The sequence below is a fragment of the Cavia porcellus genome, unplaced genomic scaffold, assembly GCF_034190915.1.
Source record: "Cavia porcellus strain 051 isolate PalLab524CR breed Dunkin Hartley unplaced genomic scaffold, mCavPor4.1 scaffold_32, whole genome shotgun sequence".
NCBI lineage: Eukaryota > Metazoa > Chordata > Mammalia > Rodentia > Caviidae > Cavia > Cavia porcellus.
The window spans coordinates 19148825-19174226 of NW_026947515.1; the positions used below are offsets into that span (position 1 = coordinate 19148825).

The window sequence follows — 25402 nt, forward strand, 5'->3', positions numbered from 1 at the left end:
ACTTCAAAACAAGATAATCTAAAACCACTACCATAATACATCTTGTTATCTTTGAAATAGCTGCCCATGCCATTATATATAATAAAATCAAAACAATTCAGCCTAACAAAACAATGTAAATGATACAGGACTTCAAAATAAGACAATAGGAAATCAACAATGGCCACTACCCCTAGAAGGAGATTCCCCGTAGATGCTACACTATATTGCAGTCCTGAATAGATGTCAGATCACCAGCTTTAGACCAGCAAAGTTAGTGAAACACCAAACACTTGAAGTATTAAATTATATTCCACCTCAGTAGCCATCATTCACAGCCTGTGTTTCTCTGGATCAGCCAATCATTTGTGGCAGGGGGGTGTGGGGGTTGCCTCTGGTTTCCCATCCTGCGTGCCAGAAGGGGCTAGTATCTGCTTCTCTCCCCCAGTAGTCCGCAAATGGCACTGACTTGTGGGAAAAGCCTGGCATCTGGCTGTTTCCTCAGTGGCCCATGCATGGTACCAATTTTCAGGGAGGGCTTGCTTCTTGGTGACTTCTTGTTCTCTTCCCTGTTCTGTATTTCTTAATGTCTTTATATACTTTGCATTTCTTTGTCTTACTGCGTTTTATTTTATGTGGTTTCCTTTGAATACTGTTCCTTCTTTTCATCACATTTCACTATACATGTATTTAGTGTGCTGTTGAACCTGTCAGTTGGGTGTTGAACTGTAGGCTGCTTTTCATTCATAATTTGTATGTGGTTTTTATAAACATCTTTTTTAGTAATTTCAATAAATATGTATATTTTTAAATTGCTTTCAAGTTCTGTGTTCTAGCTTGTTGAGAACAAATTCTCACTTTCTCATGTATAGACTGTGTCTTAGCAGTTGGTTCTTGTGTGGCTTGTTGTCTTTGATAGTGATCTTATGTAGGGAAAAGGTGCCATGTTTTCTTGTGATAATTGAACTGTGAAAGCTTGCCTTATATATAATTTATTTTTAGCTCCTCAAGAGGCCACATAAATTTCAATTGTCAAAATCTTAACGTGATGTTCCTAGACATGCTGACAGGGTGAATTTGGAACTCAAGAGAGGGGTTGGAGCTTGGCTTTTACTTTCTTAGTCATTTCTCTTATTCATTGTCTAAAGACTTTTCTTTATAATACTGGGAATTGGAACTCAGGGTCATCCCCAATGCCTCCTCCTTTTTCCTCTTTTTCTTTAAATCTCAAGATGACGTCTCGCTGAATTACCTATGGTGGTATTGAATTTATGGTACTGGTATTGATGAATTATCTTACCCAACTAAGGCTTGTAGTAAACTACCCTGGTTTTGAATTCATAGAAACTTGGGCTCAGTGGTAAATAAATGTTTTACATTTGTAATGTCATATATGTTGAATTATATTGGAAACCAAGTATGTTGACATGGTTATTAAAGTATAATTTTGTAATATATACTTTCTAGACAAATAATAAGATTTAGCAACAAGTAACACAGTTTTTGTGGGGTTTTTTTGTTTGTTTTTTTAATCAAGTATGTTGACATGGTTATTAAAGTATAATTTTGTAATATATACTTTCTAGACAAATAATAAGATTTAGCAACAAGTAACACAGTTTTTGTGGGGGTTTTTTGTTTGTTTTTTTAATCGGTACTGGGGATCGAACTCACGACCACGCGCTTCGCAAGGCAGGCGCTATGCCGCTGAGCTAAATCCCCAGCCCCATAACACAGTTTTTGAAGTACTGACAAATATAAAAGTATCTCTGAGATACATTTTCACTGTGATATAATGAGTGAGTAAGTTTGGAGAGCACAGCACATTGCATTGTATTCACTATTAAATGTTTTATAAAAGATGTTAGACTTACAGGTCTTTTTAAAGGAGTAGATCTTTAGTTTTGTTTCCCCCCATCTTTTTTGACTAGGAAACTGTTTAAAGGGACTAAGCATAATCATCTGCTAGGATTCCTAGAGAAACATTTTAGAAAAACTGCTTTCTGCTCTGTAATAATATCTTTGTATATTATGTGTATGTACGTGGAAGTATTGAAATAGCAAGTTTCACAAAAAAACCCTTACCAACATTTTCTACCTTTTCAGATCTCATCTTAAAATTATGGATGGATTATAGTAGATGTTCACAAATATACTAAGATAAATGTAAGATATAGAAACATTATTTAATGTACTCACATTGATATTTTAACTGCCTTTTTGTATCCATATACTTTTGATTTTGAGTTGCAAATATGTATTACTGTTTGTCCATGGTGTTTTATATTGCTGGGTATTTAATCTGGGGTCTCACACGTACTAGTCAAGCACTGATCTATATCCTCAACCATCCATATTTTTTAATCACTTAGTTTACCCCAAGCATCACTTAGGCGGCATGTTTATGTATTGAACAGCCAGAGTGTTGCTCGGGCAGAGTCACTTCATCCAGTTAATTCTTTATTAAATAAGTTTGGTAAAACTAGTGTTTTTCTATTTCGTGTTATAGTATCATATAAAAATTAATGAAATGATATGTAGTTTTTGGTCATCCTGTATTTAAATAACTGGATTGGTAAGTAGTTAGTATTAACAGTATTTGGCGTTTTACATGCCACATATGAAGTTAGGCTATAATTTTTTTTTGACCATTCCATAGTTAGTTTTTCAGTATTTTATACAAGAAGATAGGAACATTTGACATAGATTCCAGAATTTCTGTCTGTTGTATTTACTTGTAACTGTACTTTCTAAGAATTCTTTACCAAGTAGAATGGCTTAGTACTATTATTCTGGTGTAGTGTCAGTGTAGCTGCTTGAAGATTGAAGCAGGCAACAACATCTGTACTTACTGTAGTAGTTGCAGGAAATTATTTCCCACCAATGATGTATATAATATCATCAAAATCTTAGTCTGTTCAGATTTCTGAGTTTTTTTGTAAATGATTTTAAAGTTTGTCTGCATCAGATCCAGATTGAGTCTTCCATTCTAGTGAGTTTTATGTCTCTTAGGTCTAGTTCACAGGTTTCTCCTTTTCTTTGCAATTCAGAAAATTTTATGGTATGTGTAGCAGCAGTTTTCTTCCTGCTTGTGTTTTTTTTTTAGCAGCAAACTACACATCAGTTTATTGACATCATTAATTTATGAACAAGGTAAGTTTTTTTCTCCCACAAAGTAACATGCATTACAACTGCCATAACTTGTGCCTGTACATCTTCGGGGTAAAAATGCAGTATTTTAAGCTCTGGAAAGGGTTGATTATTCTTTTTTCGCTTTCGCAATTTTTATGCTACTGCCAGAAGTCTTCTCTGCATTTGCCTTGAAGTTTGTCTTTAGGGCATCCCTCATTACTTTTGCATAGATCTGGAGTACTGAGTGTAGCTGAGTCTGTCACCAAGTAGGCACCATGTCACGAGAATGGGCCCGTTGGACCAAATTGCAAGGAAACTGCAGTGTCAGGTCTCCCTGCTTGAGCTTTGTTGAGCTTCTTGAATTTGTGGTTTTGTATTAAGCAAGTTTTCATGCCCCATTTTCTGTTTTCCTCCTAAGGCTCTGATTAAATTGGCATCACAGTGCCCTGCATATACTTTACATTGTATTGTATATTTGGGTTTATTTTCCCTTATGTTCTTACTTTGTGTGTGTGTGTCTTTTTCATTTTTATCGGTACCAGGGATCGAACTCACGACTGCCTGCTTGCAAGGCTGGTGCTTATGCTGCTGAGCTAAATCCCCTAGCCCCTTATGTTCTTACTTTTAATTCTTTTTAACCCTATGGTAATCCCAAATAACGAATTCAGTCATTCAAGTATTGTAACTCTCCTTCTAGTTTTCTTCACAATCCGAAAAGTTATATTTGTAATCCCATTGAGACATTATTGGAATCCCAGCAAGTTAATTTTAATCTACTGCCACCAGTGCAACCCACGGTGAGAGTAAAGACACAAAAGACATATTCCAAGTTAAGGGCAGCCAAGGGGTCCTAAACCCAATCCTTGTGAGGACTTGAGGACAAAGGCTTGATCTTAGGCCTCTCCCAGAATTTATCATCTTGTGAGGAAGGGGGTTGGCTCAGGGATGAGTGACAGTGAGGATGGCAGAAACTATGTAATTTGAGCTGGCTGGCCAGGTGAGAGAAGAGCATCTCTGTAAATTGCAGAGATAAAGATATACAGAATTAATTTATATAAGCTAATTAAGTTAGCAACTGAATTGTTTTGGGAGGCTGTCATTTTAGTTTTTGATGTGCAAACTCTTGTGCCCTGGGAGTCATAGCCTTTTTACCTTGAGGCTCCTACCCAGTTGACATTCAGAGCTGACTGACTCTAAACATCCTGCTGTGCTCGTTTGCAATGAGTAGAGCCAATTGAAGAGAGAAGGAAATACCATAGCCAGTTCTGTACATCTCAGTATAAGGAAATTGGTCTCCAAATAATCAAAGTCGCAGTAATTGTTTTGCATTCAAGGGTAGTCCCTAGAGTTGCTCCCACAAACCAATCTACTATTTTATTTATCATAACTTCGTTATATTTATGTCCTATTCACCTATTATGGTCTTATTAACAATCTGTCAGCGCCTCTGCCCTAGCTGAGAATTTGAATCCTAAACTATCCCTTTTTAATCTGTATTTGAAGGAAGTCGTCTCAGTTGCTAAGTTATACATTTTGGACTCAAATTTGGAATCCTCCTGCCTCGACCTGTCAAACACTTGGCTTGATTTTATTTATATATATGTAAGAATTTTTGGAATCTTACTTATTTTCTCCATATTTTCCTAGGCATATTTTTTTCTAAATTCTGCCTCCAAAATCTAAGAGACTGGAGGCTCTGTTTCTCTGGTGTGTTTTATATTACTTTTCAATGGTTTGGATGTTGCGTATCTTAAAATTTGTAGAGGTCTTAATAATTATTTTCTCCATTAGAGCCTTCACCTGCTAGGCATGTATAGTGGTGGCTAAAAAACATGAACCTTTTTGGGAACTGAGCTGAGTTGTGTGCTGGGTTAGTTTTGATGAGGTGCTTTTAGCACCTCTTATTAGGATAGTTCATTCTTAGGACATAACTGTTTCCCATACCCACTGGTATGCTGACCAGTGCCCTTCATTCCCCTTAGCATATCTAAACCTAGTCTCTTCCTTAAAATGAGATTGTCAGGCTGAGGATGTAGCTTAGTGGCAGAGACTTGATTTGGCTTGCCCGAAGCCCTCAGTGTGATCCCCATGACAGCTGAATGAATGAAATGAAGATGCCAAAAGCTCCTCTTTTCAGAGGCTTCTTGCTAAGCTTCTTAACCTCCTGCTCTTTGCAGCTTCACAGTTTACCTCATGAGGACAAGTGCCTGGCATTATATTGTGCTTATCTTTCGTTTCATGTTGTCCATTTTTATTTCTCAAAAGTAGCCATCCACTGAGAACTAAGCATCTTTTCAAGAACTAACTGGTATCTGCAAAAAGATGCAGCTGCAGAATACAAGCTCATTTCCATGGTTCTTTCCTGCAATTCTGGTCTCAGAATATTGTCATTAATTTGGCTTTTCTGGTTCTCAGTGTTTGCCCTAAAGGATTTATCATATTCCTATTCCTTAAAATTTATTTGTGAAGACCACTGGGCTATTTATCCCTTACTTTCCTGTGGTCTATATTTTCCTGACTATCCCTGTAATGTTATTTTCTTGCCTCTTGGTATATCTAGCAATTTTTATTAAGTGCTGGGCATTTAATTTTGTCTGGTTATAGCACATAAATTATTGTATTGTCTTCCTTTAAAGAGGCTTTACTTTGTTGGCAGATCTTGTCTTTGTCTTCATTTATTAGCTTAGCTCTACAGCCAGAAAGGATCCTCTGGGATCTTACTTGAATCCTCTATGCCACTTTGGCTGGTTATAGTTCAAAACTCTCCAAAGCTACATTAGCTTTGAAAACTATGTAGCTTAAATAACACTCAAGGGAATCTCATGGAAACTTCTGGAATCCTTTTTCTATTTGGCATCATCCTTGAGAAATGTGTCTTAACATCTGAGTGTTCATCCCTGAGAGTTTGTTTGCTCAACTCACAAGCCATTCATCCTTCTCTTCTTAGAATCCCACTTCATGCTTTGCAGTCTAGAATGTCCTACATATCAGGAAAACCAGAGCCCTGTTAGAGGCTATCCATTCATTTACCAGTCTTGACATTGCCTCTTACCTCAAAGAAGGTAATTTTGATCAGTGTTATTTCATCGTAGCCAGAAGGAAAAGTCCTTCTAAAGTTCATTATAAAATTACTAAAATACACACCAAAATTTAACATTTTAAAAACAATCGTTGTGTAGTGAATACTTAAACTTTAGGTTTATATCATTGATATTTTATTACATTTATTCTTCTGTGTGTTTATTCATCTGATATTTAAGTACATTTAAAAAATCAGTGATTAAACTGCTAATAGGATTCTATAGCACTGTGGAAATCATTCTGGATGTTCCTGTGAAGACTAAAAGTAGAAATTGGGTATGGTGGAACGTACCTATAGTCCAAGAACTCTGGGAGTCTGAGGCAGGATCATAAATTCTAGCCCAGCCTGGACAACTTAGCAAGACTTTAAACTTTCCCCCTCCTTTTCTCTCTTTTTTTTCTTTCTCCTCCCTCCCTCCTCGCCCCTCCTTTCATATTTGTGTGTGTATGTGAGAGAAAGAAAGTCTTGCTGTATATCCCAGACGGCCTTCGAATTTATAGTGATCTCTTTCCTCAGCCTCCTGAATGTTAGCAAAAAAGGCATATGCCACCATGCCTGGCAAGACACTCTCTTAAAAGTGTTTTAAGAGGGCTTGGTTACAGCTCAGTGCAAGCCAGGGGTGGTGGCGCACACTTACAATCCCCGCACTGGAGGCAGGAGGATTGCTGTGAATTCAAGGCTAGCCTCAACTACATAGTGAAACCCTGTTTCAAAAAGGCCAAAAAACAAAAACAAAAAAACCTTAGTGCAAAAAATGGGTCCAATCCCCTGTATCTTTTTAAAAAATGCTAAAAATAGTTCATTGGTTCTTGGTGTATTCCTGAAGGAATTAAAGGTAACATACTGTAGGGATCACTGCATACCTGTGTTAATTGAGGTACAACTTGCAGTAACCAACATATGCAACCAAACTAGGTCCTTATCAAAAGTTGGGATATGGGGCTGGGGATTTAGCTAGCGGCATAAGTACCTGCCTTGCAAGCAGGCGGTCATGAGTTCGATCCCTGGTACCAATAAAAATGAAAAAAGACAAAAAAAAAAAGTCTGCTATATAAACACAATGGAGCATTATTCAACCATAAATAAAGAAAAGGAAGTAGTCATATTTAAGGTGAGCTTATGCTGTGAATTTTTCTATTTTAGCTGGCCATAATTTGAACCCTGTGGGTTTTGATAGTCTTAAACTGAGAGAGACAGTGCAATGTCTCTAGTGATTTTTGATTGTCAGAGAGGGAGGCTATGTGATCTGGGTTCTATGAGTAAAGATAAGAAATGCTTCTAGATGTCTTTGCTGTACAGGACAGTCCCCATACCAAGAAATCAACTGGCCCACAGTGTTAGTGGTTGAAGAATCATGTCATATAATAATTTTACTAATGTTTATGTAGTGTTTTGAAGTCATTTTATTGGTCCTTTTTTAAATGGATGGGTAAATTTGAGATCATGTGACTTAAAAAGAAACTAGAATTCAAAATCAGAGTCGTCAATGATAAAATGTTCTGCCATCAAATTCTCCCCTTAAATAAAACTAGCAGAGGTGAGAGCCAGATGCTATCCTAAGTGATTTTTAGCTTTAAAGCAACCCTATCCTGTTCTGCTGTTTTATAGGTGAAGACAATTAGTGTTTAAAATTGTCTAGTCACACCACTAGGAAATAGCAGAATAGTATAAAATCCCAGGCAATCTGGGTTGTATAGTCCATACTTTTAACCATTATATAGTGCTCTACAGTTCTTTTTTAGGTTTAGACATACTTAATAATATATCTTTTTTTTTTTTTTTTTTTGAGACTGGGTCTTGCTTTGTAGCACAGGCTGATGTCAAACTCCCAGCAATCCTCCTGCCTCAAGCCTGTCTAGTGCTAGTATCACAGACCTACATCCCCGTTAGTTTTTATATTTTCAACTGATTTAAAAATAACATCTTGTGGCAGGCATGATTATATTACCATACCCAGCAATTATGCACACCTTCAATCTAGCACTCGTGAATTTAAGGAGGGAGGATTGTGAGTTCAAGACCCACCTTGACTGCATTGTGAGACCGCTTTCTGAAAGAAAAATTTAAAAATCACCTAAGTAAATATCTGTGTGTGTTTGTTTAATTTTTCTGAGCAGATTACTTGTTCTCAGGTGCTAGAATTTAAACATCCCTTCACATTTATTTTTCCAGTTATATTTTTAAAGGTTGTGGAGGCAGATTTCTTGTTTTTTGAGTCTGGCCTTCAACACAGTAACTAAGACTGGTCTTGAACTCAGAAATCCTCCTGCCTCAGCTTGCCAGGAATCTGCTACACATCTAGCTAAAATCCCCTTTGCCTCTTCTCTCCTTTCTCCCCATCAACCACAATATCGAAATCTTTAAGCTTTGTCCTTATGTTTCTTGTCAAACTTATTCTAGGGTGCTTTTGTTTTTATAATCATGAACAGACTTTTTTCACTTTGACTCTCCCCTTCACTTGTGTCTTTTATTTCTAAAAGTCTTTTTAAAGAAAGTGATAGGGGTTGCGCATAAGGTAGGCAAATGACCATGAAGCTAATGAGAAAAGAGCCAAGTACAAAGACCCATGGTCTGGAAAGTTTGCCTGCTATAATTAGAGAAATATAGCATGGAAGCAGAATAACTGGTAGGAAATATAGCATGGTAGCAGAATAACTGATACAGCTGAGTAGCAGGAAATGAAGGCAAAGAGGGAATGTACTATATACTGTACTACAAGGCCTAGTGTGATCCATTGCAACAACTTGTACTCTTGAGGGCTGGAGGTGTATCTTTACTAGAGCTCTTGGCTAGCATGTCCAAAGCCCTGGGTTCTGTCCCTATAGTGCGAACAAATGAAATGAAATAAAATAATTTAGAGAGAAAGACAAACTTTGGAGCCCAATAATGGCATATGCCTGTAATCCTAGTTAAAAAGCTGAGGCAAGAGGATTACCACAAGTGCAAGGCCAACCTATGCTACCCTGTCTTAGAAATGGATAGGTAAGGTAGGTGGGTCAGTGAGTAGATGGAGTTTTGTTCCTTATGAGATAGAGTCATTTGGAAATTTAAAACCAAAAAATTGGTGTATCTGAGGCTTAATATAAAGTTACACTGGCTTCAGCATTAATTAGGTGGAAGGAGGGATAAACAGAGCTAGTTAGGAAGCTGTTGGAGAAACCTATATGGTCAAAGATAATGACTTATACAAGGTGATTGATTGCAGCTAAGGTAGAATGAAGTAATCAGATTCATTTACATTCAGAGGATTGGTGTGAGTTTGAGACTAGCTTGGATTACATAGCACCTGTCTCAAAAAAAAAAAAATAGTCATTTCCTTATTTCAATGTCCTTTTTTTTTTTTTTTTTTTTTTTTTGAGATAAGTTCTCACTGTATAGTTCACATTGGCCTTGAACTCAGTGATCTTCCTGCCTCAGCCTCCCAAGTGCTGAGATTACAGGTGTGTGCCACCATTCCCAGCTTGTCCAACAGCATTTTAATTGAATATTTGTTCTCTAATGTTGTCAAAGACTATGTTGAAGAAACAAGCTAATCTGAGCTCCTACCCCTTTTTAGGCATGTACTTTACATGTAATACAAAAACATAATATTTAATTAAACATTATAGAACTATAGACATACATAATATACCAAATGAGAGCCCTTAACCTCTACCCCCATAATAACCATATCAATAGTTTTGTGCAGTTCTTTTCTCTCTCTCTCTGTATTATAAATTTTTAACTTGCATACCTTGGATGTTTCTCCAGGTCAGTTTATAGAGACTTAAATGTGGCTGTAGATGAATGTTCCATTTACAGATAGATATACATAGCTAGTTTAGAAGTGTTTATATATGTGTGGGAGTCTTGTTTTGAGCTTTTTTCTTTTTCAAGCTAGCCTTACAGCTTATTTAGTCTATTGATCTGTTCCTATCCTCCAGAGGAACAGAGGTGGTGGTTAGAGGGACAAATTAAAGGAAAACTCCCGAGGAATTTAAGTTCTTAAATTTTGTCATTTTTAGAATGCATGTCCTCTTTTGGAATTTCTAAAAAATTTTTGTAGTTTTAATAGCTTTGTCTTTTTTTTTTTTTTTAAACATCAAAATCTACCTGGACTTTTCACTAATGATATACCCTGGCCATAAATTGGAGTATTGTCTGTGTTGTACATGGAGAGCTAGTTGTTATCAGGGGAAGGAACCATATGCTCACCCTAGTCATGCAGCTGGGAATTGAATCCAGGGCCCCATATATGCTAGACAAGCATTCTGCTGAGCTTTTATGCCCTCAGTTCCATCTTATCCTTTTGATGTTTTTTATTTTGATGTTTGGCATTTTTAAAATCTTGGTGTAATTTTTAGCTAAAATTTTTCCTAAATACTCTTTATCAACTGTGGTCTGCTTTTCATTCCTACCAACATATCTTCCTCAAAATATTATCTCCAGGGAACCAATCCTATAAGTACAAACAGTATTTTTTCCACAAACAGTACAAATTAATGTTGTATACATGGAAGTGTCACATTTAAGTGACTTTCATCCTTCAGTGGCTTCTATGATCACATCTTTAAATTTTTACTTTGGTGCAATTTTTCTGCTTTAACCTTGAAGAGAACTTCTTACTACCCATTTATGTAGTTGGTAGGAAGAAGTTTGGGAATACTGATAAAGACCATGCTATTCTTTCTCCTATATAGGTCCATAAAGGGAAACTGCTTCTGAAGAGAGCTCTGTGCTGAAAATGAATTTAACTATAGCACATGTTACAGAGATTTTGCTAGCAGAATTTTGGTGCTACTTTTTTGTCTTTATTGTAATACTGCCATTTCTCCTAGGATACCTTCTCATAGTGCCATTTCCCCAGTAAGTTATTTCTTCTATGATAGGATGCTGCTCAGATAACTTTGTGAGTCATGCTTTGGCAAACACCAGACTTGTTCATAGTAACAGTGGAATATAAGATTCCAATCAGCATGACTAACTTTTCTCCTCCAAGTTTAAAATTATGTAAAAATTCCAATTTTTCACTGAGTTGAGTCGTTTGAAGACTTAAATTAGTTGACATTTCACTCTGGGCTGTTATTGATTATTCTTTCCCTACATAGGAACAGCAAACCTACTGTAAATAATTTCTTGGAATTAAGGTAACAAAGTTATTCAGTACCGAGTGCTGTGGTGTATTCCCATAATCTCAGATACTGGGAGACCAAGACAGGAGGATCAAAAGTTTGAGACTAGCCATCACTTGTAGTCCTGAGAAACTTGCTGCCGCGTGTGAGACCACTTGAAAGTCTTGCAGAAGAAATATGAACAAAATGACTGGGTTTCAAGGATTCCAAGTTGTTGAAGTTGTTGCAGTGAGCAAGTCATAGCCTGGAAATCAGGCGCCAAATGCTTACCTTACTAGGCAGTTGAAAACCATCAGGCAGTGAAAGCATACATATTTTGTAAAGTGTTCTTAGCATAGTTTCAGTATGTTTTCAGCTATAAAATTTGATACTGATATAAGAAGCCTTTAGGGCTTCAAATACTTGAATTTCATTATTGAAAACGAAGTTTCTTTTATCACTTTTGAGGGTCAGCAAAATCGAAATGTCTTAAAATAATCAAATATATTAGTAGTGTTATGTCTAGAAAGGTTTTCTGAATCTTGGATGAGTGGGGGCTCAGGTTTTTTTTTGTTTTTGTCTTGTTTTTTTTTTTTTAATCCATACTGGGGATTGAACTCAGGACCACAGGCTTGCAAAGGCAGGCACTTATGCCACTGAACTAAATCCCCAGCCTGGGGCTCAGTTTTTATCAGGTATGGAATTATCAGTATTTTGTTTGGCTTTTTACAGGTTCATCGGAACAGCATCACCCGCTTTGGCTGTGATGTGAATACCTCTTGCGCGCTGTGTGGTTCAAGCAGTGTCAACACAGTGCCTCCTGAAATCCACTATGAAGCCCCTCTATTGGAGCGTCTTTCCCAGTTGGACTCTTGTATTCATCCTGTGCTAGCATTTCCAGATGGTAAGAAAGACATATTGTGTCTTATTAAAAGAAACTTCAAAAGGTTCCAGGTAAAAGAAAATCAACCAGGGTCCTAAAATGCAGCTCGATACTGTAAGGGTACCATTTTTGGTCAACGAAATCTCAGTTTTGCAGAGAAATGCACCAGACCAGAAAATGCTATTAGAAAGATTACAGTTTGCTAAGAAATTTTCCTCTTGGTCGTTACCAAGGTTGGTGGAGGGTGTTTGGAGAGGAGAGAACTAAGGGAGCTACCCAGGGTCAGTTGCCAGCAGTCTCAAGTGTATGTTGTCTGCGTGTACCATGATATAAAACAGAACAGGCAGTTTTCTTGGAGAATGTCTTTATATTGGTTCTGTGTGGTTTTTCAGGATATTCATAAGCATGGATCTCCAGTGTTGCTGTGAGTGCTTTTTTTTTTTTTTTTTTTTGAGTGCTTTTTCTAAAGTTTACTAACCTAGTAAGTCTTTGTGTCTGCCAGTTCTCCTTTCCTACCTCCCATTTTGCAATGGTTGACAAAATGTTGGCCATAATGAGTCTTGTGATTGGTCTTGCTTGAGAATATAAAAACTTTGAAAAATATAAATACCAGCCAGGGCACCAATTCTAAGAGTTTAGAGTTTCTGAAGGAGAATTCCCTGAGTATTAAGTGAAACCAGGTTTTGAGGCCTGGAAATACAGCTCAGTATTGGAACATGCACTTTGTGTAAGGGAAGCCCTGGGTTTGATTCCCAGCACTACTAAAAGGAAAAAGAAAAGTTTTGATTCAACAAATAAAAGCCAAATGAAAATGAGACACTTTTATTTTGCCTAGACTATTGCGTGTGGCAAGATTCTGTCCCGTCTTAGAGTAAATTTGGTGTTTTTGGAAACAAGGTCTTGCTATATAATCTAGATGGAGCTTGAATTTGCTTTGTAACTCAGGCTGATTTTAACTCAAGATCTTCCTGCCTAAGCCTCCTGAATGCTAGGCATAGTGATACATACTTATAATCGTGGCACTCAGGAGGCCAAGGCAGAACTGCTGTGTTTGAGGCTAGTCTAAGCTACATAGTAGAGACCCTTTCTTAGAAAAGAGAAAAAAAGAAAGAAAGAAAATCACACTTTAAGTGATCTTGAGAAAAAGAAATGTTTTAAAACCACTTCTCTGGCCAGGCTACAGATGTCAGTGCTCTCATTACCTGGGGTGGTTTCATTGATTTTCCCCATAATCTCATGATCTGTCCCCATCCTGTAGAAAGTAAGAATTTCCTTTTAGATCACTGTTTTATTTATATGTTAATGGAATACAGGATGGCTATTTATGTGCTTTCTACTTTTTAATCCCCCTGAGGGTAAGGGATCCTGTTTTATATGCTTTATAATATCTCACAGATAAAGTACAGATTTCTGTACTTTAAAGGAAAGAATAACTAAACTAGGAATCTGAGAGATGAAAATAATTATGTGAGATAATAGAGTTTACTTGGATGGTATGAGGATAAAAACAAAAAGGAAGTCAGTGGTACAAACTTTTTCTGAAATGGCCAATGGTATTTTAGGTTTTGTGGACTCACAACTGCTTGACTTTGCCTTTGCATGGTCTAGGGGGATGCTGAAACAGAATCTCATGGTGTAGTTCAGGCTGACCTTGGATACATTAGATAGCCCAGAATGGCCTCAAACTTGCAATGGTCCTCCTGGTTCACCTTTCCAAGTGCTGAGAATACAGGTGTGTACCACCACACTTGGCTTCACTTTACCATTTTGCCACAGAGCAGCTGCAGACAGTAGGTAAACAAATAGGCACAGCAGTGTTATAGTAAAATTCCACTTCTAGAGAATCTCCCAATTAGTTGATGATTGTACAGATGTTGGATGACTATAATTCCCTGTTCTGCATCTGTTCTTCAAGATGATTGAATTCTTTCTTGGCCACCTAAATTTTGTAGCTACTAGTAGTTTTTGCTTCTGTTACCAAAACTGACTATCAGAAGGATTGAGGTAATATTCCTGGTGCCATGTGACAACAGAGCAAAAATTTATTTATTTATATTTTATTTTTTGGTACCAGAGATGAAACTCATGACCTTATACTGCTGAGCTAAATCCCCAGCCCTTGATGTTTTATTTTTTGAGACAGGGTCTCTCCATGTAGTTTAGGTCAGTCTTGAACTTACCATGTAGCCCAGGCTGGCCTCAAACTTGCCGCAGTCTTTCTGCCTCAGCCTTCCAAGTGGTGGGCTTATGGGCATGCCACACTACCACACCTGGTGTTTTTGGTTGGTTTTTGTTTTGGTTTGGTTTGGTTTTTTTCATTTTGAGATGGGGTCTTGCCAAATTGCTAAATCACCCAGGCTGCTTGTGAGGCAAGAGGATCGCTGCAAGTTCAAGCCAGCCTGAACTACATAGCAAGACCCTGGCTCAAGAAGAAAACAATGTCAAATATGGTGGTACCCACCCATAAGCTCCTTACCTGGAAGGTTAGGGCAGGAGGATTACCTGGTTGCATAATGAGTTCAAGGCCAGCTGGTATTACAAAGGAAAACCCTGTCTCATAAAACCTGGATGAATAGATGTATGTATAGATGGATAGGATAGGATAGGATAGGCTAGGCTAGGCTAGGCTAGACTGGACCAGATTTGAATTTGTGAACATGTAGCTTCAGTGTCCCATAGTGCTAGATTACAGGCAAACTACATCTGACTCAAACATTTTCCTTTGTGCTTCAGTTTCCAGCAGTGCCAGTCATCGTTTTTTGACCCTGTATTATAATTGATATAACCTCAGTTAATTTGTGTAGCATTTTGTAATATATAAAGCACCTTTCTCATTTGTTTCATTTGCTTGTTTTAGAAATCTTATAAGGGTATTCTTTCAGTTTTACAGATTAAGGAAATACCTATTTAAGTGGTAAAAGCTAAATGACTAATGAGTTTAGATTCAAACCAAACCTAGAATTCAAACCAGGGTCATGGTGATGCCTGTTTCTTCCTTCCCTGCATTCCATAGTACTCCACAGAAAGGTGATTAAGAGAAATTAGGCTGGGCATGGTGGTACATGCCTATAATCTCAGCACTCAGGAACTTGAAGGCCAGCCTGAACTGCATAGTGAGACCCTGTCTCAAAAGAGAGAGAAAGATAATTTCTACCTGTTTCAGGGCTTCAGAAGGATTTATCAAGAAAAGTAAATTTGGGGAGTTACTCTTATAATTACATTGTTGAGTTGTGTGGTCTCAAAAAACCTGAAACTTTTAATTATGTGTATTAGATAGCACATGATAAGTGTGAGGGTCATTCTTTTGTCAAAAGTATTACTATGGAATGTTGCAGATGGTCTCATCTAACTCTGAAATAGATATGTCCAAACCACCTCCCTAATAGCTCCTTTCCCATCACTCAGCATCTCTGCTAGGAGGTATCCATTTCCTGTTAACACCTTCTATGCTGCTGACTGCATCAGACCTTTACATGTGACTATGCCCTCTATCTACCATACTTAACACTTTACCATGCCATCTCATTCCAAGCAAGTATAGACAGAAATGGAATGTTAAGTTAGGAAAGAGAAAGAACGTCTCCCTTCTCTGGTCTTTTATCATTTTTATTTGGGCATATACATACTTCTTAACCATAGAATCCACCATTAAGTTCTCTTTACGAGATTGTAAATGAGATACAGGTATATAGAGATACAGATACATTCCAAGTAGGATCTGTTGAACTATTATAGACCTAATTGCCATATTAATATTGTTGGTATTAGAATAATTTTGCTTTGATCCAAGTAACTGCCATTCGGAATGCAGTGTAAATTGGGATTCCCCACAGTGGTGCCCAAATCCAGAGGGCACCGTTTACTTTATGTAAGTAGCATTCCCTGAAGTCTTTATCTTTCCCCACATGTTATTGTGTAGTAGCATTGTACAACACTGAAGGTTGGCACCTTAGCATACTACTGTGTGGTTCCTGTACTTGTTCTCGAATTTGGTTACTGGATCACAATTTTGCAGCCTTTTCTCTAGGACATGTTTAAAGGTGGCAGAACTTCGAGGGTATTTTTTTCTCCTTAATAGGGTTCAGTATGATTTTTTTGACCCATTTCTTTCATTCTTATATATTGTTACAGCCTTACAAAACACGGATATAAAGAAATGGCTTCACTGAATTTCTAATATCTTCACTTGTTGGGTGTCTGTCCCTTATCCACATTTAGAACCATTTCAATATGATATTTAATTCTGTGCTCCAAATAACATTGTCATTTTTTGAGACAGAGTCACACTATGTAGTTGAAACTGGTCTTGAACTCAGTATGTAGCCCCTGGCTGGCCTCAAACTGGTGATGACCCCCCTGCCTCATCCTTCTGAGTATGGTATGATTACAGGCATGCACCACCACACCCAGCTGTCTCCTACTTTTGTCATAATTTAGCTACTCCCAGTATGTATACTAGGTAAGAAGCTGAATTAACCCATGCACAGCCAATTTTGCCCCTGCCTAAAGAAGTAGGGGTATTGGGGTGAAATAGCCTATTGGTATTCCAATGAGAGGGAGTTGGTTTCTTATCACCTTACTCCCTGGTAATGTCAGCTAATCATTACTTGAAAACATAGAGGATGTATAACTTTGTGAAAGATTGTTAATTTTAAATTTGTAAAAAAAAAAAAAAAAAAAAAAAAAAAAAAAAAAAGGTTTAATAGAGCACCACCTGCTGGCTGAGAAAATCTGTTTCAAGAGACCTTGCCAAACCTTGTTTCTGAGGCTAGAAGCAGGAGGAGGAAGTGAGCATTAGCAAACAACTGAAGAAGGGAAATTTGAGCAAATGGTGGCAAGTAATGAGCAGAACTGTCAAGTGAATCATATAATAACAGAACCCGGTGACCCTGTGGTCACTTGACAGAGGAGGCAGGAGAATCGTATGTTCGAGCCTGTTCTAGGCCACATAACAAGCCTTGTCTGAGAAAATAAAAAGAACCTGGTGGGCCTGAAGTCATGTTCTTTTCACTCACTTTTCATTTTTGTTTGAGTAAATAGTAACTTAAGATTAAGTAGTTTAAGTTTTTCCTTTTTTTCTCTAATAATAGCATTTTAACCCCCTTGCCTATGCAAGTGTGGAATGTACCATAGCTAAGTGGATTTTTCTTTATTTTTTTGAGGGATTGGTTGGGTTGGTTGGTTTTGGTGGTGCTGGGGATTAAACCCAAAGCCTAACTGCACCCAGCACTTTTTATGTATATTTTGAGGCACTCTTGCCAGGTTGCCAAGGCTGACCTTGAACTCAGGGTCCTCCTGCTTCAGCCTCCCAAATAGCTATGTGCTACTTCTCACATAGCCCTATTGTGTTTTCTTCCAACTCATATCCCTTATTGGCTTGCTTATAAAGCCTATATGCATTCTGTTTTAGGTTTTTGTTTTGATTATTTATTTTGTGGATGATGGGGGGTGAGAAAGAGTCACTATGTAGGTCAGGCTGGCCTTGAACTCACAATTCTGCACCACCACTCCTGGCTTTTTTGATGAAGTTTTGAGACATGGTGTTAGTACGTGGCCTAGGCTAGCCTGGAACTCAAGATCCACCTGCTACAGCCTCCTGAGTCTTAGAATTACATGCATGTTGCCATCATGCCTGGTTTCAATTAACTTTAAATTCTAGGTATTACTACTATTTAGTGTATGAACTCAGGCTGTTGTTACACTTGAGTTCATGTTGTTCAATGATTGGGGGGATTTAACTGGTTTCTTTTTCTTTATGTGGAAAGGGTTAAAAGAATACACAGAAAACTTCTGGCAATCTTACAGTCTCTTAAACTGTTACTACCTTTTTAAAAAAAAAAAAAAAATAGTACCAGGAATCAAACTCAGGACCTTGTGTTTTTACAGTTTTGCTGACTTCCATTTAACAACATTGAAATGAAGGAAATGAGGTTTTAGTTGAATCATTGATTAAACATGTTAGAGTTGAGACAGAAGGCATTCATTTGGTCTAGCAGTAACAAATACTATTTTTTGCACTTACTTAGATTCATTGGTAGTAACTGTCTAGAGGGGGTTTTTGTCTCTTTCTAGAACTTAATGCCTTGGGTAAAAGTGGAATAACTGTCGGGCTTTTGCAGTAAGGGAGGTGGAGTTAGAGGACATTACTAGCCCTTTGTTCATTGTTAGTATTAAGGATTTTTTTTTTTTTTTTTTTTTTTTTTTGGTCTTTTTCGTTTTTATTGGTACCAGGGATCGAACGCACGGCTGCCTGCTTGCAAGGCAGGCGCTTATGCCGCTGAGCTAAATCCCCAGCCCCAGTATAAAGAATTTAAAGCCAGGATGGTGGCCATGCTTCTGAAATCCTGCCACTTAGAGACGGAGGCAGAAGGATTGTAAATTCAAGCCTCGCCTAGACAAGTTAGAGAAACACTGTTGTAGATTTTAAATAAAGGCTGAGGACGTAGCACAGTTCAAGGATTTGGGCTCAGTCTCCACAGTAGGGCTGGGTGGGGGGTGCATGTAGGTTTTATCCTGGCTAAATGATTTATTTTGTGGTTTTCTTCTCTGACTCAGTGTTAGAACCAGGATCTGAATCCAGGCCTTCTTATTCTAGACTTTTTTGTTGTTTTGACTGCAGCCAGGTCTCTTATTTTCCTATTCTCTCAGGTTTAGGTACACAATGACTAGGATAAAAGTAAAAAAAAAATAAATACCACTGGGCTTTTGGAATCAATCCTGTTACATATGTATTTATGTATGTATATTAAGTATCTATCTTTTGCCAATTGGGCTAACTCATCAACCAACAAAAGTTAATTAGAATGTGCAGAAGGTAACTCTATCCTTTCTCTAGCTTTTAATTTTGTTTTTGGTTGGTTGGTTGGTTGGTTGGTTTGGTTTGTTTTTTTTGTACCAGAAATTGAACTTAAGACCTCATGCTTCCAGTTAGGTGCTTATGCCATTGAGCTGTGTCTCCAGCCCTAATGCTTTTAAACTTGATTGTTGATCAATATGGGTTCATCCTTCCTTTCTTGTTTGTTTTTTGTAGGGGATAGAGTTGTGTTTGTGAGATAGGTTTCACTATGCAGTTCAGGCTGATCTTGAACGTTCTTTGTAGCCCAGATGGGCCTTGAACTCAGTGTTCCTCAGCCTCCTGAGTGCTGGGATTGTGGGTGTGCACCACCATACCTGGTTTATTAAAATTTTTTTAGGAGTTAGAAGGTGAATTTTTTGTTTTGTGATACTGAGGATTGAACCCAGAGCCTTTACACTTCAGCCACATCCCCAACACTTTTTAAAATTATTTTGAGAAGGGTCTCACTAAATTGCCCAGGCTAGGCTCTATACTTTACAGTATTCCTGCTTCTGTGATTATAGGCCTACAACACTGCACTCGGCTATCAGTTTGTTTTTAGCATGGAAAAGAATGCTTATGGGAAAATTTTTGAAAAGACAGCATTATTCTTACAGACTGTGTTTTAACACTTGAACGAATGAGTTTGGTATGGTGGCGCATGCCATAATCTCAGTACTTTGGAAGCTGAAGGAGGAAGATTGTCGTGAGTTCAGGGCTAGTCTGGACTACACAGCAAGACCGTGTCTCCAAAAAACGTTAGGGGAGGCGGGACAAGTTACAAAATTTGTCACTAAATTTTCATAATTTTTGTAATTGTTTTGCTACCTTAAAGTCCAGTAGTCTGTTCTGAGGTCTTTCATAGTGAGGCTACTTATTCCTTTTGGGGGATATCATTCCTGAGAATGAACCTAGGACCTTTGCACTGAGCTATATCCCAGACTTTTTTAAAATCTTATTTTATTCTGAGACAGATTCTCACAGAATTGCCCAGGCTATGCTCAAATTATGATCTTCCTGCCTCCCAGAGTGTTGATACTGCAGACATGCACCAGAAAGGTTATTTTATTCATTTAAGAGTATGTTTAGGGGGCCAGAGATACAGCCCAATGGCACAGTGCCCGCCTGATTTTTATTCCGTGCCCCCCCATGATCAAAGAATATGTTTTATTCCAGTCCTAAAAGGCTTAGTATTCAGATTAGTTCTTTAAATGCCATGAAATCTATTTATGCTACAAGAAAGCATATTAGTTTTTTTTAATAGTATAGAATTCCTTTGAAAAATAGCCTTTATTCTTTGTTTCATTGGGAATAATCTGAACTTCGCCACAGAATCATATCTTTCTGTAGCTACATGGGGTGTTGGCTAAGCGTATGGCCATCAGAATTGTATAATCCTGTTTGAATGTTAACTGTCACTCATTAAACTGGGAACCGGGGGCATGCATATTTCACCTCTGTGCACTTGTTTCCTTTCTTTAAGCATTAATGATGCTTATCTGGTGGAGTGATGAGCATTAGATGATAAACACACACAATGCCTATCATCTTAGGGCTTGATTTCAGTAGTTATTTCTCTCTTCCCGTTTCTCCACCTCAGTCAAATTCTGTCATCTCTGGAAGCCAAAACCCCATAAACATTTAAAAAATATAGTAAGTAGAATACATTTTTCATAGTTGGGAAAAAAAGTGCTGTCAGTTACTAGAACTTGTAGTGAGTTTTGAAAGGTGGGAACAGGCTAACTGGAAAAAGAAATAGCCTAGGAAAAGTACCCTAGAGTACATGCGGAAATAAACTTATGTGGAAAGGGAGCTATTTACAGAAAGTTCTTCTAGAATTAAAGGGCAGAAAGAGTAGGCTTCTGGGCCATTGCTTGAGTAATAAATTTGAGCTCATTTTGGAATAGCTGGGTTGGATTTTTTCTTCCTGTATTCCTACTCCACCAGTGCCTTCAGCTATCAAGTAATGGTGTTTTGTTTTTTGCTAAAAACAGTGGTATGTAGTCAGGCTGGAACTCTTGAATGAATGTTGGGTGGAGAAACTAGAAGCCACAGATAAACATGCTGGCCTTTAGATTAAAATTACCCTGTAAAACTTTGCAGTCGTGTCCCCCCACCCATCTCTATATCCACAGTGGTGAAATGTCAGAATTCCAAAAACATAAAAGAAAATATGAAAGTTGCATATTGTCACTACAGGTCCTAACTAGAGTAGTAACTAAGGTAATGAAAATAAAAGGCCTATAGACGACAAAGAAAGAATAGTCTCTATTTGTAGGTGGTGTACCTATATGTATGTGTAAAATTCTCTTCCATCAATAGAAAAACTATAAATAGATTTTAAGAAGGTCACAGGATACAAGATCATTATATTAAAATTTATTATATTACTATAAACTAGTAATGAATAATTGGGAATTAAAACTTTTAAACCACTATTAGGTTGGAGGTGTAGCCTAGTCATAGAACACTTGCCTAACATGCGCAATGCCCTAGGTTCAATCCATAGCACTGCAAAAAAGTAATAGTGGCATGATGTTGTATTTTGTTTTTCCTCATTTGAGGGATTAAACCTTGACCTCATACCTACTAGGTATGCATTGTACCTCTGAGCTATAAAATTCCAGCCCCAAAAGTACTGTGTTTTAAGCAGCATCAGAGATCATGAAATACTCCATAGTAAGCTTAACAAAATAAATACCTTTTAATTGAAAACTATCAAACACTACAGGAAGAAAGTTGGAAGAAAAAGTAAATAAATGGGGAAAGATACTAATTTCTTATATTGAAAGACTTAGTGTCTGTGGCGAAACAGGTGACATTCCCACCACATTGATTTGGATAGCCAGTGCAATACAACAAGCTAGTATTAGATTTTTGTATGGTTTGGGGTTTTTTGTTTTGGTAAAAACTTAGAAGATAAAAGCTGGATCATCTACAAGTAAGGAGTCATATTCCCTGTAGCATATAACCTCTGGATGTTTGAATACAATGGAAAAGTAACTTTAAAGATCTGAGAGAAAAATTTAAGTCCAGAATTCAATTTCTAAAGAAATTACTGAAGGATAGATTCCTGGGAGAATAAAAAAATGAATCTAGAAAATGGGGATTTTAAAACATAGAAGTTTAAAATTATAATTAAGTCTAAAAGACAGTTGATTTGTGATGTTGTTTTTTGGATTGTTTTTTCCTAGTAGGCTAGCAACCCTCCTGCCTCACAAAAACTGGGATTACAGGCATATACCATCCTGCCCAGCTTCATGGTTTTAAGTATTTAGCTTAAAAAAAACAAAACAAAACAAAAAAAACCCGACAATGTTGAGGTAAGAAAAGACAGCAGAGTGACCTCTTACTTGGAAGTTACAAAAATGTATTTCACGAAAATTTTTTGGTTTTGGTGTTGTCAGGAATTTTTTTTAAAAAAATGTTTTGCAGGGTGGGGAATAATTGAGAGGCTTAAGGCTTGCTAGACAGACATTCTACCAACTGAGCTATACCCCCAGTCCTTCTTATTTTGAGATGAAGTTCTCACTAAGTTACCCAGACTAGCCTCAAGCTTGCAGTGATCTTCTCTCAGTCTCCCAAGTAGTTGGGATTCCAGTCACGGACCAACACACCCGGCAGTGTTTAGGATGTCTCACACTCCATGCACATACACCTGAAACAGAAAAGGCCAAACTGACCTGCTTTGAATAGAAGTAGTAATAGTCTATAAGTAATGGTCTTCTGTATGGCATCCTCTGTTCAACCAGGTGTCAGGCCACTAGGCAAATAAAAGACAGGTGTGGTACAGGTATTGACCACTGGAAAGTTAGACTAACTGGTGAACACTCCTCAAATCATGAGAGATGAACCTGGAGGCCAGATGTTTAAACTGATCTGTGATGTTTTGTGTTTTGCAGATGTCCCCACAAGCCTGCATTTCCAGAGCATGCTGAAATCTCAATGGCAGAATAAGCCTTTTGACAAAAGCAAACCTCCCAAAAAGTTTTCACTTAAGCACAGAGCACCCATGCAGAGCAGTGTGACAGATCCAACTCGAAAAGACAGGCACAAGTTGGTCAACTCCTTCTTAACAACAGCCAGTAAGTCTCGGGGAACTCTGAGAGACCCTCCAGAGTCTTGGTTCTTAATTTTCATTTCTTTTATATTCTCAAGTTACTAGTTTACATGCCACCAGTATGTTGAGGTTGGGAAAGATAATTGTTTCTCACAAATTCAACTCATAGTATACTGCCTCTGTTTATCTTGGATGCTCTCAAATGGACTTTGAAAGCTATTCTGAATACTGTGGGTCTTGGGGCAAGACACAATGCTCAGTGAGCAGCCAGCAGTAGCATGGCATTGGATCCATCTATGAGCAGGCTACCTTCTGTAGCCTGGTGTCACATTTCTCTGGTTGTGGTCTCCTTATGTCTATTGTAGCCATTGTGCTGTTTACTAGTCTTCAACCCCAAAGGATTGTCCTACTGCCCTATGTGTATAGTATTGGCCTAGAGAAAACTGAGGAGCTCAAAACTCAAATAAGAAAGGATTTGAGAGAAGGTATCTCAAGCTCTTTTTCTGTTCCCCTCTTCAGAGCTGTCCCATCACCAAACCCGGCCTGACAGGACCCACAGGCAGCACTTAGACGATGTGGGGGCCGTGCCCATGGTGGAGCGAGTGACAGCGCCAAAAGCAGAGCGCTTGCTCAACCCACCGCCACCCGTGCATGACCCAAACCACAGCAAAATGAGATTGCGAGACCATTCATCTGAGAGAAGTGAAGGTAGGGCCAGGCCCGGCACCTCTACCTGCATTTGCATCTGCTCAGGGCTTTCTGAGACAGCCCAGACTTCTAACTATTCCCTAGCTTTGTCCTTCACTTTCTAGGAAAACAGAACAGGGGGCACTACTACTTCTAATTACAGGTCATGTCTTACTGCTGCAGCAACTTCTGCCCAGTCTCTTGCTTCCCATCAAACAGTTTGCCTTATTTATCCTCTAGGCTTAGAAAGCATTTCTGCCTTTAGTGCGTGTTGCTGGCATTCCTAGTTTGCTGGAGAAATGGAACTGGTTAAGATAGCCATGTATTCCTCTCTTTTCTGTTGACTTCTGCAGTGTTAAAGCATCACACAGACATCAGCAGTTCCAGCTACTTGGCAACAACCCACCATACGCCGCACAGTCCCTTGGTGCGACAGCTCTCTGCCTCATCAGACACCTCTGTGCCCACCAGCTCTAGCTCACAGGTTTCAGCCAGCACATCTGTAAGTACCCATGTGCAGTTGACTGCACACCCTCTGTGCAAGTTATTGTTTATTTAAATGGCTCTAGAGAACAGTATAGAGGATGGATTCTGAAGCTCAGGACATTAATAGGAATTCATTTTTAAGCTAAAGTGGTAGTACTTGACTTTCTGCCAAGTCATTAACCTTGGGTGGTTTTCCATAGTAGAGATAGATTTGTGCTGAGCCATCCATAAAAAGCATGATGCAGGCAAATGTCAGGACCATTCAAGATTTGCAGAACCAAGTTTCACACAGAACCATACAGCTCCAATGCCTAACTCAAGAAGTGAACATGGGGGCAGAAAACCTGTGGGCATTGGAGACAACATCTCCTTGTTTCTGTTCTGTTGGCAAATGAAAGTAAAACACTGCAAATTAACTGCAAGTGTCAGTGTGTTGGAAGAAACAGATGAAGACAGAGTCCTTCCCTTTTTTTATATATATGCATGGGGCAGGGCAGTATTACAGATTCAGCAGATCAGTGTGGTAGCATGTATATATAGTACTCATAATGGCAGGCCATTTGTGGCGTCTTTTCCCCCACTCCATTAGCTTTCAGAGTGTAACACTGCATCAAAAGTTGTTTGCATAGCCATTCTAGACTAATTCTGTTTGATACTCACTTTAATTCCTCTTAAACATTCCAATGGTACCTGTTAAAGGGTCTTCTGTGTGATAATTATGAGAACAATCGTAACAGTAATACAACTTTGGAGCTGTGATACTTATCAAACACTTATGCTTTATAGAGATCCTGTTTAGTCTCATAATGCCTTTTGAAATGTAGGTGGAATTACAGATTTTTATTTTGTGGGCATGAAAATTACGACTTTCCAAGGTTAGGTAAATTGCATAAGGTGAGGCAGCTTGTGAAGGTATGATTCATACCTGGCAGTCTGACTGCAGAGCCACTTCTCACAATTGCAGTACAGTCTAAGCCTGCTTGGGGCATTGCAGAGGTGACTTTACACAGCTCACTAAGCAATCAAGAAACACTGAAGTTCACAAAATACGATTACTAGACTTCCGTCATCAGATAGGAGTTCACATTATTCTCTTTGTTGTTACAAATCAGGCCCTCTTCTAAATGACCACCTTCTCCTCCCTTCTTCATCTCTTCCATTCATAAAA

At 38.2% G+C, this 25402-nt stretch overlaps 1 protein-coding gene across 4 annotated transcripts in view; it reads left to right on the forward strand.

Moving 5' to 3' along the window:
* Kansl1 (KAT8 regulatory NSL complex subunit 1) overlaps positions 1–25402 on the forward strand; it is a 176222-nt gene that overhangs the window by 141818 nt on the left and 9002 nt on the right. For 3 of the 4 annotated variants that reach the window (XM_003465917.5, XM_023563368.2, XM_005001967.4), the window contains 4 exons: positions 12016–12187; positions 22904–23086; positions 23581–23769; positions 24102–24250. In XM_003465917.5, the coding sequence (XP_003465965.1) occupies positions 12016–12187; positions 22904–23086; positions 23581–23769; positions 24102–24250 (693 nt within the window). The remainder of the gene's footprint in view (positions 1–12015; positions 12188–22903; positions 23087–23580; positions 23770–24101; positions 24251–25402) is intronic. The other variant, XM_023563369.2, reaches the window with a different exon arrangement.